At 49.6% G+C, this 20,137-nt stretch overlaps 1 protein-coding gene across 1 annotated transcript; it reads right to left on the bottom strand.

Annotated features, from left to right (window-relative positions):
• Nucleotides 1-1,388: 1,388 nt before the first annotated feature.
• Nucleotides 1,389-16,951, bottom strand: Nudc (nuclear distribution C, dynein complex regulator). Its single transcript, XM_048434089.3, has 8 exons — nucleotides 16,772-16,951; nucleotides 11,636-11,713; nucleotides 4,907-5,110; nucleotides 4,742-4,807; nucleotides 3,213-3,527; nucleotides 2,219-2,302; nucleotides 2,015-2,133; nucleotides 1,389-1,646 (listed from the first exon to the last, which is right to left on the bottom strand). The coding sequence occupies exons 1-8, from the start codon at nucleotides 16,850-16,852 to the stop codon at nucleotides 1,595-1,597; spliced, it is 999 nt and encodes a 332-aa protein (XP_048290046.1). The 5' UTR covers nucleotides 16,853-16,951; the 3' UTR covers nucleotides 1,389-1,594.
• Nucleotides 16,952-20,137: the final 3,186 nt, after the last annotated feature.

Below are 20,137 nucleotides of genomic sequence, written 5' to 3'. Positions count from 1 at the left end.
ACTATCATTTATCTAGTTTCTCAAGGGACAACAGATGGCCCTGGGGGCTGTGACCACAGGCCCCAGGTGCAGCTATACCAAGTGAACTGGCCCTTTTCTTGGGAGCTGCTGTGTTATACAAATTAAGGCATGAATAGAATGACCAGGGAGGGGTGCAGCTTGGTGTTGACTAACATATCTGGGGTCCTGGCTTTGATATCCAGTGCTGCAAGAGGAAAAGGGGGTGTTGACATGTAATCCTACCTAGGAAATCAACAAGAGGATCGCTGAGTTCAAGGCTAACCAGGGATACATACCAAGACTCAGCCTACCCATACGATGGCTCATAACCATCCCTAACCCCAGTTCAAGGTAAACAATGCCCTCTTCTGAGTGTTGTGGGCACCAAGCACATAGATGGTACATATACACACATACAGGAAAACATTGGTTCACATTAAATCTATAAAAAGATTACAGAACGGGGGAAAGCAGAGCAAGTGTTAATGGTCCCTAAATACTAGTCTTGGCCCAGAAACCAACTCCCCAACAGCTTTGTGAAGCTTTGCATTCCCAGAAAAGGGTTTATCGAAACAGCTGGATACTTACTTTACCCTGCACAGCCCCTGCACTCAATAACCCCTACCCTCCAGTGGAAGCAGAGGCTCCAGGGCCAGATGTGAGCACAAGTGCCTCCTGGGCCCTTTACTGCCTCAGTGCTGTCTCTGAGAGGAACAGGCCAGAGACAAACGGTGGGGCTCCACTCGACTGTACCCTGCCTTCCCAGCTCCCACACCCATGCAATCACCCCGACTTTATTACTCTTCTGTCTCAGCACAGTCTAGTCTAAATAGTCAATTCTGAGACTGGGCTCCTGGTAATACACAGCTGCTGTTAGAACTTCTTGGATCATGGGTCCCTTTGGGAAGCTGTAGCTTTTGCTCAGAGTCACACATGTGGCAGGTGAGGTGGCTCAGAGTGGAAAGGCACTTACACAAACTGGACAATCCAAGTTCCATCTCTGGAGTCCACATAAACATAGAACTCATCCACAAAGTTATCCTCTGAACTTCATACATGTGCTACAGCACATGTGCACATACAATAAAAACTAAAACAAGCCAGATGGTGGTGATAGCACACACCTTTAATCACGTGGGGAGACAGAGGCAGGTAGATCGGAGTTTAAGGCCAGCCTGGTCTACAAAGTAAATTCCACGATACAGAGAAACCCTGTCTCTAAATAAAGCCTGTGTCGCCATCCCCCCTAAGTCATGGAGGGAGCTGAGATCCAGAATGAAGAGCCTGCCCTAGTAGGTAGAATTCTACACAACAGAATCTAGGCTAGAAGCCAAAACCCCAAGTCCCAGCCGCAGCAGGGAGGGGCTCAAGGAAGGACACAGATGAAGTAGGGTAAATAGTTTTAATGTGTAACAGGCCAAATGGAGAGGAGGAGACCCCCAACACCCAGCCCATCTCCGGGGAAGCCTTGGAGCTCACATGCCTGGTAAGTCCCATGCCTGCCCCAGCCCTAAGGTTCCCAGGTCCAAGGAAATGGTGGGAAAGGAAGTTTAGGGGTTCAGTTCCAAGAGTATAGGAAGGCAAACATGGGAGGCTAGTTGAATTTGGCTTTGGAGAAATCCATCTCTGGGTGCTGATCCATGAACCTGGGAAAGAGAAGTGTAAGACTGAAGTGAGCTGTCCATCTCAACCTAGCCTAGTCCTGACACTGGGCCTAACCTCCTCAGAACCCTGACCTGGGGCCAAGCTGCGTGGGCCTCAGCTGAAGGTCATTTCAACCCTGGAGGCTGGAAGTGGGAAGTGCCAGCAGTGGCACCAGTTTCCAGTAGGTGGCAATAACGGCCTCTTACCTATTGCTCCCTACTCTTAAGGTAGCCTTGTCCTGGAGATGACCCTGGCAAGTGGTTGGGTTAGCCAAGCCAAGGCCATAGAACCATGAACTTGACTGGTTCGTGCTGGAAGGGGGAGAGGGTAGGGCAGTCTAAGTCCCCAGGGCAATCCCCGAGTTGCTTACTTCTTCAGGATTTCCTGTTTCTTCTGCTCATCGGAGGTGGGCAAGCCCATGGACTTCTGCCTTTGGTCATACATCATTTTTTCCACCATGCTGCGAGTCTCACTGTCCAGGTCCGACAGCTAGAGAGAGGCGGGGAGAGGGTGAACAAAACACTGGAGCTCCTATCCCCTCAATTCCATAAATCTTCAGCTGACCAGGACTCACCTTAGAGTTCTCAGGGTTAATCTTCTTGGTATTGATTTCGGGGTCACTGGTAACCAAGCGGTTCCACCATTCCATCTTATTGATCTTAGAGGAGGAGAAGGAAGATATCCATGGAGAAGGAAAGCTCTGACCTAGGAATTACACCTCAACCCTTTTAGAACTAAACTCCCATCCACATCTTGTATCCAAGCCCCACACAGGTCTGTGCTCGGGCTAGAGATACAAAAGAACCAGACCTCTGTCCGGCCAGGGAAGATAGATACACAGAGGGCAACAGTTACCAATCAACCCACCAGGAAAGGAAGCATGCAGTGGACGCTCAGCGTCAAGGAGAGAGGCTAGATAACAGGTGGACTAGGCATTAAGGCTTCAGCAGTAAATAAGAAGGAAGACAGAAGAAAAAAAAAAAACAAAAAGGGAGATCCTGGCTGGGAGGAAAACCATGAACAAGGGCACAGAGGTGAGTGAGTGGCAGCCAAGCCACCGTCTGTGCCAGGGAAAGCTGTCCTTGGACTCTTGGCCTTTTTCAGACACCACCTTCATTTACCCCAGCAAATACCCTACCTCTAGGAAGGCAGTCTAGAAGACAATATGGACTTCTATGTTTGTTCACTGTTCTCCATCCTTAGAACAGTGCCTGACACACAGTAGGTGCACAGGCATGTATGGCACTGAACCCATGCGCCAGCATGATGGGAAGAAAAGCTCAGCACAGAAGACTGCGCAGCCTGACTCCGCCCACCCTGCGCCAAGCTGAACTGACACTGTTTCCTGACTACAAAACAAGGGCAGAGTGAGGAATAGGCCCCCAAGGGCCTATGGGAGCCTTGGGGAGTCAGCTGGTCTCTCCCCACAGTCAGCAGGCTCCTCCAGGCAGTTGGCACCCAGGCTAGGCTGGGAGTCAGCAGCCCCCCCTTCCAGTGAGCACCCAGGCTAAGCTGGGAGTCAGCAGCCGCCCCGCAGAAAGCACCAGGCTAGGCTGGGCCTCCCCTACCTTCTCCAGGTGCACCGTCACCACTTTGCCATCCTCGATGAGCCATGAGCTCTCCTCCACCTTTACTTCATTGTACAGTTCTCCATCAATGATTGGCGGCTGTCCTTTGAGGCCCACCCGGAGGTGCCGCCGCTGAATGTCCACCACCACGTCCTTCCCCTTCAGCCGGAAGCTGACTCGGAAGGGCACTGCCAGATCTAGTTCCGACAGGGTCTGGGTCCAGCGGTAGTTGGGCAGGTCAGCTCCATTGCCTAGGTTGGGCTTCAGCTTCCCTTTGTCCTTCTCATCTTCCTCCTCATCCTCCTCGTCAGCATCCTGCTCATAGTCAGGGTGTTCAGTGACTTACCTGACAGACCAGACTTCCACCAAGTCAGGCCCAGAACTGCCACTGAACAAAACAGTCACAAGACAGCAGACCTACACTGGGTGGTGGGGGCGCACACCTTTAATCCCAGCATTTGGGAGGCAGTAGCAGGTGAATTTCTGTGAGTTCAAGGCCAACCTGGTCTCCAAAGCTAGTTTCAAGTTATGGAGAAACCTTGTCTCAAAAAACAAAAAAACAAACAGAACAGAAAGCAGACCTAAGCATGGCAGACCCACACACTCTGGGCCACTGAGAACCAAAGGAAAACACAGGTCTGATCTCTGCCAGAAGGGCTCAAAGTGTGTCATGTGACAAAGGATATGGTGGAGTTCACTGCCCCTTAGCCCACCCTTCATGGTGCCCTCTGACTTGTGAGCATGTTAAGAAATATTTTAAGTGTATGAATGTTTTGTTTGCATGTATGTGTGTGCACCATGTGCATTCCTGGTGCTCAGAGTACAGAAGAGGGCATCTAACTGAAGTTAGAGATGGTTGTGAGACACCATGGGTGCTGAGAACCAAACCTGGGACCCTTGCACAAGTAACAAGTATTCCTAACCACTGAGCCATCTTCTCAGCCCACTTGCGGGTATTCTTGTCTCAGTCTTTTATTTTATTTTTTGATTTTTCAAGACAGGATTTCTCAGTGTAGCCCTGGGTGTCCTAGAATTCACTCTGTAGACCAGGCTGGCCTCGAACTCACAGAGATCCACCTGCTGCTTCCTCCCTGCTGGAATTAAAAGTGTGCGCCACCACTGCCTGGTTTATTGTCCCAGTCTTAAAGCCATTAACAAAAAGATTATCACCATCATCATCATTATAGACAGTGTCTCTCTACATAACCCTGGCTGGCCTGGAACTCAGAGATCCGCCTGCCCCGTCTCTTGAGTGCTGGGATTAAAGGTTTTTGCCACTATGCCTGGGTTGAAAAAAATATTAATTTCTTTTGAGATAGGTTCTCACTATATAGCTCAAATTTACATCAATTTTTCTGCCTCAGCCCCCCAAGTGCTGAGATTACTGGTGTGAGCCACCACACTGGCTCTGTTCTATGTTTTCCACGTCTTTGGGGTGCGACCTTGAAGGTTGAGGGCAGGGGAAGGAGACAAGGGAATTCTGTAGAAGGGAGGAAGCTGATGCCCATGCCCCTGCTAATCTATCTTACCTGCTTCCCTGGTGAATCAAGGCTGCCATTCTTGAGCTGGACCTCATGATTCTGGGCATCCTTTTTCTGCAGCAAAAGGCACACAGGGCACACAGGTGGGACAGAGCCCTACTTCCCAGGGCCAATAGAGTCAGGGATGGGGCAGAGGTGGAAGCCCAGCCTCACCTGGTCAATCTCCAGCTGCAGTCTCTCTGCTTCCTCATCAGTCAGCTCCTTGATCTGCGGCCCCAGGGTCTCTGCCTTGGCCTCCTTGGCCAGCCTGGCTGCCCGCTCTGCCTTCTCCTGACGCTCAGTCTCCTGCCGAGCTCGCTTCTCTCTCCGGGCCTTCTGTGCCAGCTGGTTGTGGTGGTTAAATGTCTGTGTGATGAGCTAGGGAGGGCAGTGAAACATCAGAGCAGAGGGCAGCAGTGTCCTAAGGCCTAGGGACAAAGCCCTGCCCGCCTCTACCTTGCAACTGCTGCCAGGTACATAGCTGTGCACCGGTGGACGGGGCTGGTAGCTGTTTCTGTTGCAAGCAGAACTCACGCTCAGCCCCCTTAGGAAGCCTCCCCTAGCACACAGGTCTACACTTCCTGTTCCGTCTCTCTTCTTGCCTATATCCATCTTAGGCACAACCCCAGAAGGCAGCACTCCATCAAGGGAAGAGATTATTTCCCTTCCTAAACAGAGAGCTTCTGATTTCAAGTTGTTTCATGTCCACTGAGGGAGCCTCCCATGATGCTTCAACCCTAAAACCATCTAGATGTCTGCCACCCAGGGCTACCCTCATGGCACCTGTCACAGGTCTGAACTACGACCCTGAGCAATCCCTATCTCTCTCTAAAGGCGGCCTCGGCAGATGCTGCTCTCACCTAGAATGGGGTCTTTGTCTCACCGGCCAGCCTCCAGAACCAGCTCAAATGTCTCGAGTTTAACTAGCAGGTTCTGAACAGACCCTCAGAAAATACAGTTTTCTGTGGTCTCCCACATTCGATACAAAGTGCACACCTGAGGTCTCCTGGAACAGCCACCCCGTGATCAGAGCTCAATGAACCATCTGCCAGGCACCTCCACACCTAAGATGGAAGGAGGGTGTAGCCTCTGAAGTCACCCATGGCCTCTCACATCCAAAGTCCTGCCAAATGCTCCCAGACTCTCATTCATCTGTGACCGCCCCCGCAGCCCCATGCCGCCCTGAGTAGCTTAACCAAAGCATCAGGAAGTTTGAGAGTAACGGTGGGAATGAGTGCAATGAGGCACGCAGAGGCCGCGCCACTGTAGAGAGAAACAGGTCATGGAGCAACTGCAGCAGAGGTTGTTCCACCACAGGGCCTCACCCCCAGTTTCTAATCAGGGGGACCTTGAACTCAAGCCATTTGACAATCACTGGTCAAGGAGGGGCAGGAACAGGGTCCTCCCCTCTTCCAGCCCCATAAATCATGTCACAATCCACTTGTCCTATTACTTCCTAGCCATGAGAGGTTAAAAAAGGGCAGCAGGAGCCACCAGGCAAAGGCCAACCATAGCAGCCTCTAACCTTTCTTCCCAGGCCCCTCCCACCAAAAGACACGGTAGAAGTGGCCTCTGCGCAGAGGCTGTGGAGGTCACAAGTCAAGCTTCAGTCACTGACACATGGTGGGGAGTCACACACAGGCTGGCAAATGGGAAAGTGAGGTCTTTTTTAAATATTCGTTTATTTACTTACTTGTTTATTTATTATGTATCCAGTGCTCTGCCTGCGTGTATCCCTGCAGGCTAGAAGAGGGCACTAGATCTCATTACAGATGGTTGTGAGTCACTATGTGGTTGCTGGGAATTGAACTCAGGACTTCTGGAAGTGCAGCCAGTGCTCTTAACCTGGGCCACCTCTCCAGCCCCCACAGGTGTTTTCCTGACAGAGCTGACAGGGACAAGGATGGTTCCTAGTCTGGCAGGGCAGACTTAACACCCAACCCGAAGGCTTAAGAGTCTCGTAATACATTCAAGCAGTGGACAACAGAGGTACGCCTCTGATCAGGGATGCTCAAAGATGGGGTCCTGCTGATTCTGTCTTTCGGCCCCACCTACCCTCATCTTTCTCCCTTCCCAGACTGGGTTGGAGAGGCATACTTGACCCCTTCCCTTTCTCAACTTCCAAGCGGTCTCTCGGGCCCCAGGGGAAGATCAAGAGGTCTCAGCGAAGAGACGCCTGGAGCTGGGGTGGAAGAGGTCCACACCGGCAGGCCCTCACCTAAGGGACAGGCAGAGTCACCCTGGCTTCTCTCCACCCTTACTGTTGTAGGGTATTTGTACACTGTGAAGATGTGTCACTGTGATTGGTTTAATAAAGAGCTGAATGGCGAATAGCTAGGCAGGAGAGAACAGGCAGGGTTTCTGGGGAGAAAGAGAACTCTGGGAAGAAGAGAGAAGTGGAGACACCAGGGAAGACACTGAACAAGGCGGACATACAGCACAGAGCAGAGGTAACTGAGTCACATGACAGAATGTAGATTACTACAGACAGATTAATTTAAGAGCAAGGTGGAAAAAAACCTAAGCTAAGATCAAGCTTTCATAATTAACTCTCCATGTCATTTGGGGACTGGCAATTCAAAGACAGTCAACAAGAAAGCTTGTCACACTGACCCATCCCACAAACCAGCACCCTCATTGGCATCCTTTTCCTCCTTCGGAGCTCCTCATTTTGAGTGACAACAGTGCCCAAGGTCAGAGCAAAGCATCATCTATGAAAACCCACTTGGTACCAGTCTTAAGACACTGGCTGCTTTAGGCCAAGCTGTCTCCCTCTGCGAGCTCCAGCAGCAGCGGAATGCCCACAGAATGCCCACTGCTCCCCAGCTTGCAGCCATGACACTCAGCCTCAGGTCCTTTCATCCGGCCTGCAAAGCAGCAGAGAGGGTGCGGGCATGCAACCTTTTCTCTCAGTGACTTCTACAGCTCTGCACCTGCTATTTGCTGCTCCCTTTACTTGGGACAGCCTTGTTCCGTCCACGACTAGCCCCAATGAGGCTTTCAAGCCACATTTCCTGTTTCTCACCAAGATCCCTGTCTTCTGAAGAACAAGGCCCCTGAACAGCATCTAACTTTGTCATCAGCTCCTTCCTCACTTGAGAGGAATCAGGAGGGCTGGGCTTCGCATCCTCTGAAGCTGGATCGTGACTGAGCTCTCTCTGCAGCATCTCAAACACCTCAACCACCTTCCTGAATGCACAATAATTTTACACAACACCTTTCACTCAGCTGCTAACTGGGAAGTACCTCTGTTCAAACATTTACACAATTTAGAGAATTTTTCTGAAGAATCAGTGACCCGGCCTGGTGTGGCGGCTGCACTCCTGTGGTCCCAGCACTCCGGAAGCAGAAGAGGGAAGGTCATGTTTGAGGCTACTGTGCTCTCCATATCAAGACTGGGACGGGGGGTGAGGATAGATACACCTCAATGGCATAACAATCACCTAGCATGGCACCTAGTCTAAGGGTTAGTCCCCAGTCCCACACACAAGTACTTATAAGACAAAGAACCAACCGCCAAGGACAAACAAAAAGGAGGAGGCAGTCACCTAAGCAAGTAGAGGGATCTAGGAGCATGGTGACAGTGACAATAGCATGACAAACTCCCACGATGGAAGCTGACAGCAGTTCACAAGGGGCCAGGGCTGAGATGGAATCTAATGCTAGTATCAAAAGTCAAACTGGGCTAGGAATGGTGGCACACGCCTTTAATCCCAGCACTCGGGAGGCAGTCAGGTGGGTCTCTGTGAGTTCCAGGCCAGTCTGGTCTACACAGTGAGTTTCAGGACATGCTCCAAAGCTACACAGAGAAACCCTTTCTCCAAAAAAGGAAAAAAAAAAAATAGCCAAACTGGCCTGTGTCCTTTGACACAGATTCCCCTCGTGATTTGACTTGGTAACAACCCTGGAACATGTTTACCCAAGCCTGTGAATTTGCTTTTGTTTTTTGTTTTTTTTTTTTTTTTTGGGGGGGGGGGAGGTTTTGAGACAGAGTTTTTCTGTATATCTCTGACTATCCTGGAACTTGCACTGTAGACCAGGCTAGCCTCAAACTCACAGAGCTCCACCTGCCTCTGCCAGTGCTGGGATTAAAGGTGTGCGCCACCAGCGCCCAGCAAATCCTTGAGTTCTAACAGTAGAGCAAAAACCCACCTCACAGGCCACCTTGGAAACCTAGCAGTCATTCTGAGAGCAGCAGTGCGGGCTCCTCCTGCAGGAGTGAACAGTGACAGACGCTTCCAGACACAAGAAAGATGGTAGAATAGCACTGAACGGTAGGCGCAGGCATGGCCAACCACTGACAGTGCCGAGAGAACACCCACCATTTTGTCCTTCCTGTCTAAGCAAAATGAGTTCTAGAGAAGAAAAGCAATCTATAGAGCAAAACACACTACACCAACAAGGGGGATGTGAGCGACAGCGACAGCAAGAAACCTTTGACCAGGTTCCCGACACAAGCTCCTAAGTCCTTGGTATTTCCAGAGGGACGGGTGCATCTTCTGTCAGACTGAAACCATGTCTGTCAGAATCCTGTCTCATGGCTCAGGACTGGCTGTTGGTTGCTAGGAAGACTCAGCAAGAGCTGAGGCTGGATCTTACAAACCCCCTCCCCAGTGGAGGAAGGCAGCGGGGAGAACCTGTGAACTGAAGTGGTTGACAGCCAATGATGCAGCAGTCATCCGCAAACGCTCACACATGCAATCCCCTAAATGATGGAGCTTGGACCATTCCTCGCTGCTGAGCCTGAGCATGAAGATCCTGGGAGGAAAGCAAGTCTACAGAGGGTACGGAGATACCACACCCTGCTATCCGCTCTGCTTCTATATGGTTATTTGTGTGTGCGTGCATGCATGCATGCATGCGTGCGTGTGTGTGTTTGTGTGTGCGCATGTGTGCGCGCGTGTGTGCACGGCGCGTGTCTAGGCACCACACCCTCACACCCTGCCATTCGCTCTGCTTCTACACGGCTATTCATGTCTCTCTGTGTATGTGTGTGTAGGTGCCACCTTCACACCCTGCCATATGCTCTGCTTCTGTATAGCTATTCCTATATATGTGTGTGTGTGAACTGTCCTAGAACTCTCTACTACGACTCTCAAACTCAGAGAGATCCTCTCCTGCCCCTACCTCTGCCTCCTGAGTGCCTCCCAGTTTCTCATAATAAAATACAAAGTAGAAGAATACACGAAGCACTGTCCCCCAAGTTCCCAGTCTCATGAGCTCTTAGCAAACCCCTCAGTTTGGGCAAGTATTTGACTTGAGTGGTCTGTCAAAGGATTGGGCTTTTTATTTGCTTTTAGGATTTGCTTTAGGATCTCAGGCTGGGCATGGTGGCACTGGTACACGCCTTTCACCCCAGTACTCTGGAGGCAGAGGCAGTCAGATCTCCATATTTGAGGCTAGCATGGTCTACAGAAGAGAGTTCCAGTAGGGCCAGGACTAAACAGAGAAGCCGGCTCAAAAAACAGATTAAAAAAAAAAGCAAACAAACAAACAAACAAAAACCCCCGACGCCGGGAGATAGTGAGTAGTGGGGCACACCTTTAATCCCAGCACTCGGGAGGCAAAGGGAGGCAGAGGCAGGTGGACCTCTGTGAGTTTGAAGCCAGCCTGATCTACAGAGCGAGTTCCAGGACAGGCACCAAAGCTGCACAGAGAAACCCTGTCTCAAAATACCAAAACAAAACCAAAGAAAACAAAACAAAAACTCTTAATTATGTGTATGTGTATCTTTGAGTTGGTATACACATCTGAGTCCAAGTAGGCAGGAAGGTGAGGAGAGGGCATGAGATCCCGTGATGCTGGTTTCAGGCAGCTGTGAACTACCTGATATGAGGGCTGGGAGAAAGTCAGCCCTCTCCAGGCCCTTGGCAACCGCGGCCAGCCCTCTCCAGGCCCCTCCTGCCTCTGCTCATTCTAAATAATGTCCGTTACCAGGAACATAGGCATGTGCAAGCAAATCTTCTCTACCTTGCCCAGAAATGGACCCGCTGGGCACGGCAACTCTATTTTTACACTCGAGGAGCCACTAGGCTCTTTGCCACAAGTAGATGGACCACCTGACATCCCCAATGGCTGTTCACGGTGATTCCAACTTCTGTACATCTTTGCCAACACTTATTTCCAGCTGTTATGGTCTCTTTTTAAATGTGTACCTGCCTAGTCTCAAACTTGCAGGTTTAAGCCACCCTCCTGCCTCGGCCTCCACAGAAGCAAGCTTTTCCTGTCTTTCTGATGGAAGCCATTTTAATGGGTCTGAGGTAACAGTTCATTATAACCTGGAGGAAAGGGTAGCAGAGTTATCTGACAAGGATCTAGTGATGTGGCCCAGGTTGCCAAGGATGGCCCTGAACCACCACCCTCTAAATGCTGAGACTAAAGGCCTGGCCTGTGTCTGTAATATTTTAATTTTTGCTTTCTTTTTTGAGATGGGGTCTCATATCATAGATCTAAATTCACTATGTAGCACAGGCTGGCTCAAATTCAGTACTAAGACTACAGGCATGCACCACTATGCCTGGTTTTAAGCTTGAAATTAAAATGTCTGTCCATTCATCTCCCAGATAAGACCTTGTGGGGCCGGAGGGTGATTCGGAGACAGAAAGCAAGCCTATAGCAGACTGTCTCCATGGTGTTTCTATAGCTCAGCCCAGGACTCTGAAGAATGTAAAACACCCAAGTTGACCTCCTCATCCACAAAATGGGGGTGTGGCTGACATCCAGGAAACTGCTCAAGAACCATAGGAAGTTTATGAGCAGAGGACGCAGCCAGGAGAGGGGCCTCCGTGATGCTCCCCTCCCCAGCCCCACTCTACTGGCATTCTGCTCCAGCTTAGATAAGCCAGGTCAGTCTCCCTTGCCAGCTACAGACCCACTCAAGGAAAAGGGGTCCCCAGGACTCACCTTCTCTGCCATCCCCTCTTCTCCTCCAATGAAAAAGTCTGTTTTGCGTCGAAGAAAGCTGAAGAAAGTGTTCACAAGCTGAAAGACAGAGGGAGAGGCTGAGACCTGGAGCGCAGGATGTAGACAATGTTCTAGTTTAGGAGAGAATTTGAACTTGAGCATTACCTCTGAACCTCTCCCCTAACAGCCAGCCTCCCCACCAAGCCCCACAGCCCCTTCTGCCAGGACCTTCAGTGTAAGACACAAACTCATTTCTTATGTGTATATGTACACATTCCCCTTCATAGCGAGGCTGGACCAGTCAGACATGCTTCCTCTACATTCAGGACTTCAAATACCTGAACCAAGCCTTCATCGTTAGACAGTAAAGCCCATCAAGAGGTCTAGAGATGGCTCACTGGTTAGGGCCCTGTCAGGCAAGCCTGACAGCCTGGGCTCCACTGCTCAGAACCCACAGTAGAAGAAACAGCTCCTGAAAGCTGTCATCTAACCGCTGCACGCACAGATGTTGAATGGTGGTGTTAGACACCGTTAATTCAGCACTCAGGATTAATTAGGGATTAGGACAGGACTCGATCGGTGACTGAACCATGAAGAGCACTTCCTGCTCTTGCAAAAGAACCTGGATTCAGTTCCCAGCACTGAGATGGTCGCTCACACTCATCAGTAACTTCAGATCCAACATCCTCCTCTAGTGTCCATGGCAGCAGAAACACACAGTGCACTCGCACACATGCAGGCACACACACACACACACAGTAAAAATAAGTGAATCTTCATAGGAGCATCCGGCACAGAAAGACCAGCTCACAAAGGCCAGAGCAGGAATCCCCTTGAAGCTCATGTGACAGGCAGTTGTGAGCTGTCTGACGCTGAATGCTGGGAATCGAACTCGGGTCCTCTGGAAGAGCAGTACGGGCTCATAACTTAGCCATCTCTTTACCCCTGTTGTTTCTGAGACAGGATCTTACTACATAGCCCTGGCTGGTCTCAAACTCAATTCACCTGCCCCTGCCTCCCAAGTGCTGTAATTAAGTGTGCAGCATCATACCCAGCTAGATAATTTAAAAAATAAAGTAAGGATAGTAATTGTGTGTGGTAGCACTCAGGAGGCTGAGGGAGGAGGACCACGGGTTCACGGTCAGCCTCAGCTATCCAGTGGGACGCCATCTCAAAAGAGCGGAGGGTGATTTTTATTTCCCCAGTGTTGTTCTAGCTGTTTTTCCTGTTGGTGTAATTTAAAGCACAAGCTTGGGGCAGATGGTGCTCGGGAAGCCGAGAGCAAGGCTGGTGTTCAGTTCACTCTCTCCTTTGGTGACAGTGAGCCCTTGGGAGTGTCTAGCACAGGAGAGATGGGCTAGCGGATGGCAGACTTCCTAAAAAAGCTCAGCAGCTGATGACCTAAGGTAGGCACCTTAGGGTTTAGACTTCACTCTGATACAGCAGCATGCACGGAGTAGAAACTGAATCTATGTGGTCTTTCCTGGGCTATGTGCACAGGTGATGATAACTGGCGATCCTAGGCAGCCAGAGTCGTTCGCGCTGCACCGGACTGCTGAGCTGAGATGTTCTGAGATTCACTGTTATCATCGGACTCTCCATGGACATCCTCAGCTTTTTGCTGTTTTGAGACAGGGTTCTCTGTGTAGTCCTGGCTGTCCTGGAACTCGCCGTGTAGAGCAGGCTGGCCTTGAGCTCAGAGATCAGCCTGCCTCTACCTTCTGAGCGCTGGGATTAAAGGTGTGCGCCATGATGCATGGCAGTGTTTGTCCTTTCTTATTTCACTTAGCATAAATGTCTTCAAGGTTCATCAATGGGTCTAAATTTAACGTAAGAACTTACCCCACTGTGAAATCCCTACTTCTAGGTACTTTATATTCATTAAAACAGAAAGTGAACTCACTCCCAAACCCATTTTGTTAGTTTAGAGGAATGGAGACAAGGAGGCTTTTCACTGTGATGATGTTAGTGCTGTAACAAAGTTTGCCTGATCAGTGTGGAGCAAGTCACTAATTAGCCATAGAGGTCAGGCAGTGGTGGCACACACCTTTAATCCTGCACTCAGGAGGCAGCAGATGGATCTCTGAGTTCAAGGTTACACTGGGCTACTGAAGATTGTAGTGGTATTTCATTTGTATTTTAATAAATAAAGCTGGCATTAAATTGAGGGAGTAAAACAGTCACACTGGTCAGCCTTACAGACCAGGCAGTGGTGACACACACACCTTTAAACCCAGTAGCCACACTAGTTTGCCATAGAAACCGGGTGGTAGCGGTGCACACTTTTAATCCCAGCACTAGAGAGGAATTTAAAACGGGAGGAGACAGCTCTCACACACAGTCTCATTCTGAGATTGCTGGAGGCAAGATCACCATTTCAGACTCAGGTCAAGGTAAGAACCAATGGCTGGCTGTTTCGCTTTTCTGACCTTCAAGTAGAACCCCAATTTCTACCTGTGGGTTTTTATTAATCGTGCTACAGGACATTGAGCCAGTCTCAAAGAGAAACTGAGACAGGTGGTGATGCCTCACATCTTCATCCCAGCACTAGGGAGGAGGAGACAGGAAGGGATATGGCTAGGCAGAGAGAGGAATATAAGTCAAGAGGATACAGAAGATCAGGAATCAGTCCAAGGATTCATACAGAGAGGATCACCCTTCCGGCCTGAGGATTGGGTAGAGGCAAGAACTAGTGACTGGCTGCTCCGCTTCTCTGATCTTCAGGTAAGCTGTATTTGTTAAAGCACAAACAAAATATCACCACAGTTCACATTTGCAGGTCTGACACTCTCTTCCACTTGGAGGGATTCAGAAGTCCTCGGTCAACAGAAGCACCTAGAGAAATACTTGGAATGTGTAGTGACTGATTTTCTGTCAACTTGACATAGGCTAAAATCAGGAGAGGAGTAAGCCTCAGTTGATAAAATGCCTCAATAAGGCTGGGCTACCCCCACCCCAGAAGCCTGCAGAGCATTTTCTTAATTACTGACTGATGTGGGAGGGCTCAGCACATTGTGGGTGCCCCCCCCATGATGGTCCTAAGTTCTCTAACAAAGCAGGCTGAGTAAACCGTTAGGAGCAGGCAGGTAAGCACCACCCCTTCATGACCTCTGCATCAGCTCCTGCCTCCAGGATCTTGTCCGCACTGCTTTTGGAGTTGTCAGTGAAATAAATCCTTTCCTCCCCAAGATGCTTTTGGTCATGGTGTTTCAACGCAGTACAGTAACCCTAAGACCTAATGGGAGGTTAAATGAAAACCCACCCCCAGCGACAGACGAAAGCAGCCTATCTAGGTGAGGGACTTCGGGTCTGATTTCGGGTAAACCTGTCACTCTCTGACCCTCGGGTACTTGTAGAATCAAAAGTACTGTCAGAACCACCACAGGCTTTTCCACCTCTGCCTGTATTTCCATTTGAGAAAAAAAACCAAAAAAAAAAAATTAACAGCATATGTATCTTTGTGGATCATAAACCACACCCATGGGGATAACTAGGTCTGGTCACTCAACATCACCTATGGGCTATATATTTGGGGGGGTCTCACTATGTACCTGACTGGCCAAGAACTTGCTTATATAGAGCAGGCTAGCCTCTAACTTGTAGTAATTCTGCCTCTTCCTTCCCAGTACCAGAATAACAGTTATGTACATCATTCAAATCCTAAGGTATACTTACTTTTTTTTGTTTGTTTTTTGAGACAGGGTTTCTCTGTGGTTTTAGAGCCTGTCCTGGAATTAGCTCTTGAACTCACAGAGATATACCTGCCTCTGCCTCCAGAGTGCTGGGATTAAAGGCGTGCAACCGGCGCCCTGAGGTATACTTCTAAAATGCTCATTGGGTAAACAGTGACTACCTCAAGAGCCTGGCAACCTAAGATCATGAACCCACATACAGGTGGCAGGAGAGAACTGACCCCACAGTTTTCCTGACACAAACACCCAATTATATTAATTTGGTTTTGTTTTTTTCAAGAGTTTCTTCTCTAAATAGCCCCGGCTATCTTAGAATTAGCTGTGTAGATTGGGCTGACCTCAAACTCAAAATATCCACCTTCCCCACCTGCCTCTGCCTCTCCAGTGCTGGGATTAAAGGCACACCTGACTAATATTTTTTTTGAAAGCAAGAAGTTCTCTTTGTACGCAAGTAACTCCATGAAGGCAAGGCTTGGTCTCCGGCTGTGTCTGCATCCCCAGGGTCCAGCCTTCTGTGTCTTGTACACGATAATGGCAAACACTTGATGAACAAGCCTTATTTTTTTTAAATATTTAAATATTTATTTATTTATTATGTATACAATATTCTGCAGGCCAGAAGAAGGCACCTCATTACAGATGGTTGTGAGCCACCATGTGGTTGCCGGGAATTGAACTCAGGACCTTTGGAAGAGCAGGCAATACTCTTAACCACTAAGCCATCTCTCCAGCCCCTGAACAAGCCTTATGAATTCAAAAGTACTACTTCCCTAAAATTCAAGAAAACTAAGAGCCACGCAGGGTGGCGTACATCTGCATTCAGAAGGCAGAGGCAGGAGGATGACCCTGAATTGGAAGTCACCTTAGTCTAGCTAACAGTTCTGGGCAAGCCAGGGATACACAGTTAGACCCTGACTCATAAAACCAAAACCAAGAACTGGCATTCCCACTTTTCACCTCACAGACTGAGTCTAGACCATGCGGAACGCTTAACCCCGTAGAAGGCAACCGAGCCGTCTACAGGTCTCCGGTTCACTTCCCCGATTCAAGTTTAAAGAGACCACGTGCTGACTTCACCTCGGTTCTCACTACCCCACGCAGTGTGTGATAGGTAGGCTTCACTTCTGGTTAAGATGGAAATCACGCCTGGGAGAGTCGGTCCTGGGATGCCCTAGTGATTAATCACTAAAATGCAAGCAGAAGCACGCGTGGAGCCCAGAACGGATGCGGGATGCTTTGGGGTCACTCTGGGACGAGATTGCTCTTGGGGGCCAGGTGCCGGGCGCTGATGGCGTGGGAGTGATACTTCGCCCGTGGGGTGGGCGGACCGGAAGTTGGGGCGCGCGGACCAGCTACAGGGATTCGGGGACCCGCGAGGCCGGGGTGGGGGAGGTCTCGGCGATCCACAGCGGAGAAGAGCCGGGGCACGGGCCACACCGCTTACCTCCTGCACGCCGCCCTCGTGCTGCTGCGCCATGGCCAGCAGCATGCCGTCGAAGCGCTCCTCCTCCTGTTCCCCGCCCATCTCGCTGCACTCCGAGCTCCGCACTCGCGCTCGGCGATGCCCGCGCTCCGCACGGTTCGAGTCGGGCCCAACGGTTCCTCTCGCTGGCCTTCCGCAGCGGAGCCGGAAACACGCATCGTCCCGGCCGCCTGGCTCCGCCCTCCCCTGCTCTCTTCCCGCCTCCCCGCCCATCGCTGGCCATTGAACTCCCGGAACACAGCCCGCTTCACCGGTCATTGGCTAACGGGCGGAGCAAATCAACAGGCGCGACCCTAAAGCAGTGGGCGAGGCTTGCGGCCGCAGAGTTTAGTTTGAGTTGCTATGGTCACCAGATACCTGGGAGCTTTCTAGAAAGGTCTGAGCTCACATCTTGAAAGGGCTGGAAGTTAAGAGAAGTTTTGGTCGAGGAATACCTTCAGTTGTCTTTTCCTGCGATCGGCAGTTGAGACCAGGAAGAAACCACTCACCAAACCTACTCCATCATGCTGGACCAGGCTTTTGGAAAAGCACACAGAACTGTAGTTAGCGTAGAGCCCCAGGCTTAGAAACTGCACTTGGATTAATGCTCTTCCCTTACCGTCTGGAAAACTGCTTTGTATTGGTGGTGAGAGTGGTGGTGCTGGCTTACTTTGTTTTGCTGTGATAGGGATGCTGTACCGGAGGCAAGGACGAACTTGTACTCTCGGTCCACCTACCTTCTTCTCAAAGCACTGAGATTGCCCGTGTGTAGCACCTGATGCCCCGCGTGCATATATTTTTTTTTAACTTTGTAAACCTGGAAGTGCTACGCTGTTGGAAGATTATTACCAAACATTTCCTGAGAGCCCGACCGTATCTCCCTTCTTGAAATAGTGACTCCTGAGGGTCGAACCTCAGAAGAACATTCCCAAAGAGCAGGATTTATCTCCCCATCAGACTCGGATCTCTGAGGGCTGGTCTGTGTCATCTCCCAGTTAGAACCTCTACTGGTTAGTTTTATATAAACTTGTCACAAGCTACCATCATCAGAAAAGACGGAGCCTTGATTGAGAAAATGCCTCCCTATGATCAGGTGGTAGGGGCGGCTGCACTCGCCTTTAGTTCCAGCACTCAGGAGGCAGAGGCAGGTGAATCTCTGTGAGTTCGAGACCAACCTGGTCTACAGAGTGAGTCCTAGGACAGGCTCCAAATATACACAGAGAAACCCTGTCTTGAAAAACCAGGAAAAAAAAAATCCCACAGAGGTAAACCTGTAGGGCATTTTCTTAATTAGTGATTGATGGGGGAGGGCCCAGCCCATTGTGGGTGGGACCACCCCTGGGCTGGTGGTCCTGGGTTTTATAAGAAAGCAGATTGAGCAAACCATGAGGAGCAAGCAAATAAGCAGCACCCCTCCATGGCATCTGCATCAACTTCTGCCTCCAGGTTCCTGCCCTGTTTGAGTTTCTGTCTGACTTCCTTAGATGTAGGAGTGTAAGCCAAATAAACCTTTTCTTCCCCAATTTGCTTTTGGTCATAGTGCTTCATCACAGCAATAGAAACCCTAGCAGTGGTGGTACTTGCCTTTAATCCCAGCACTTGGGAGGCAGAGGTCAGCGGATCTCTGTGAGTTCAAAGCCAGCCGGTCTACAGAGCGAGTTCCAGTAGTTCTAGGACAGCTAGGACTGTTACACAAAGAAACTATGTCTCAGGGGGAAAAGAAAAGAAAAATGAAAGAAGGAAGGAGGGAGGGAAGGAAAGGAAGGAAGGAAGGAAGGAAGGAAGGAAGGAAGGAAGGAAGGAAGAAAGAAGAAACCCTAAGACAGAAAAGCTCTGGACTTTTCTGAGCAAATGGCTCGAGTCAGCCTCTGGTCTAGCGACCCTAACCACAGCCTTCTCTCCGCCTCCAAGGATTCCAGACATGACACCTGTCCTCTTAAGGTATGATCTTAACACACCCAGGGCACAGGAAATACAGCTCCCTATAGTGAGAGGTACCTAACTTCCGGCCTGGCAGAGGGGTTCCACCTCCTCAGCTTCCTCTTCCAAAGAGTGAGGATTGCAGCAGCAACAATGGTGACTATCCACCTTCGGGACATGCCTGAGTGCGCAGGTGCTTTGCATCCACTTTGAGCCCCACAGCCAACAAGTGGGAAGTCCTTTTGAAGCAGTTTCTGTGATGCTTAAAAAATAAGAAAAATTATAATTCAATTTTAAAATTTTTTAGGTTTATTTTATGTATATGTGTTTTGATTGCATGACTGGCTGTGCACCATATGTGTGCAGTGTCTACAGAGGCCAGCAGAGGGTGCTGGATCCCCTGGACTAGAGTTATTGATGTTTGGTTGTGAGCTGCCACATGGATGCCAAGAACTAAACCCTGGTCCTCTGCAAGAGTGTCAAGTGCTGTAACTGGTGAGCCATCTCCTCGACTCCCTACATTCATTTCCTGCCTGTAGATACAAAGAAACATGAGGGTGATTATCGCCAACTCCCATCCAGTAGAATAAGATTTGTGCTGTGTTTTCTCCCTCTGCGTTGACACCTTCCATCTCCCACTCTGAGAAATGTGGTTTCCATTAGTCTGTCTTACCCCCTTACGTGGGTACAGCATAGAAGTCAGGGCCTTGCATATGGTAGGCACGCTCTCTCTATTAACTACACTCCCATGCCAGAATCAGAATGGAGTACCGGCTGATTCTAGGAACTGGGAAGATTGATGTCTTGTTGTAGCAGAGAACCAAAGCATATTCACAGAACAACATGGCAGATCAAAAGAACGTAGACCCCAGGACTTAGACACATAGACCAGGATTCTGACAACATAATCATCTGCTCGGCAGTATAAATAATGACAGCAGTACTTTATACGCTACTAGACAGAAGGCCATGAATTCAAATCCATATAAATGCAGACTTTGGACCGGTGAGATAGTTCAAGTAAAGGCACTTGTTGCCAAGTCTAATGATGTGAGTTCAATCCCCAGGATCCACATGGTGGAAGAAGAGAATCAACTCCTATTAGTTAGTTTCTGATATTATCCTGATGATTTTTTTTAATCAGGCACAGTGACGTTTAATCCCAACACTTAGAAGGCAGAGGTGGGTAGATCCTATGAATCAAGGCCATCTTGATCTAAGGAGTTCTAGAACAGACAAGGTGTCTTACTTTGGGTTACTATTGCTATGATAAAACATTATGACCAAAAGCAAACTGGGGAGGAAACGGTTTATTTGGCTTACACTTCCAGATCACTGTTCATTATCTATGGAAGGGAAGTCAGGACAGGATCCTGGAGGCAGGAGCTGATGCAGAGGCCATGAAAGGGTGTTGTTTACTGACTTACT

This window comes from Myodes glareolus, chromosome 3 (assembly GCF_982192425.1).
Source record: "Myodes glareolus chromosome 3, mMyoGla1.1, whole genome shotgun sequence".
NCBI classification, from domain to species: Eukaryota; Metazoa; Chordata; class Mammalia; order Rodentia; family Cricetidae; genus Myodes; species Myodes glareolus.
This window is presented reverse-complemented; position numbering and strand designations above follow the sequence as displayed.

Bases quoted from the DNA above. Each gene is read 5' to 3' on its own strand.
- Nudc (XM_048434089.3), bottom strand. From the start codon at position 16,852: ATGGGCGGGGAACAGGAGGAGGAGCGCTTCGACGGCATGCTGCTGGCC. The intron at 11,714-16,771 runs GTAAGCGGTGTG...TCTGTCTTTCAG, and splicing joins ACGAGGGCGGCGTGCAGGAG to CTTGTGAACACTTTCTTCAG. The intron at 2,303-3,212 runs GTAGGGGAGGCC...TCCTCCTCTAAG, and splicing joins TGACGGTGCACCTGGAGAAG to ATCAATAAGATGGAATGGTG.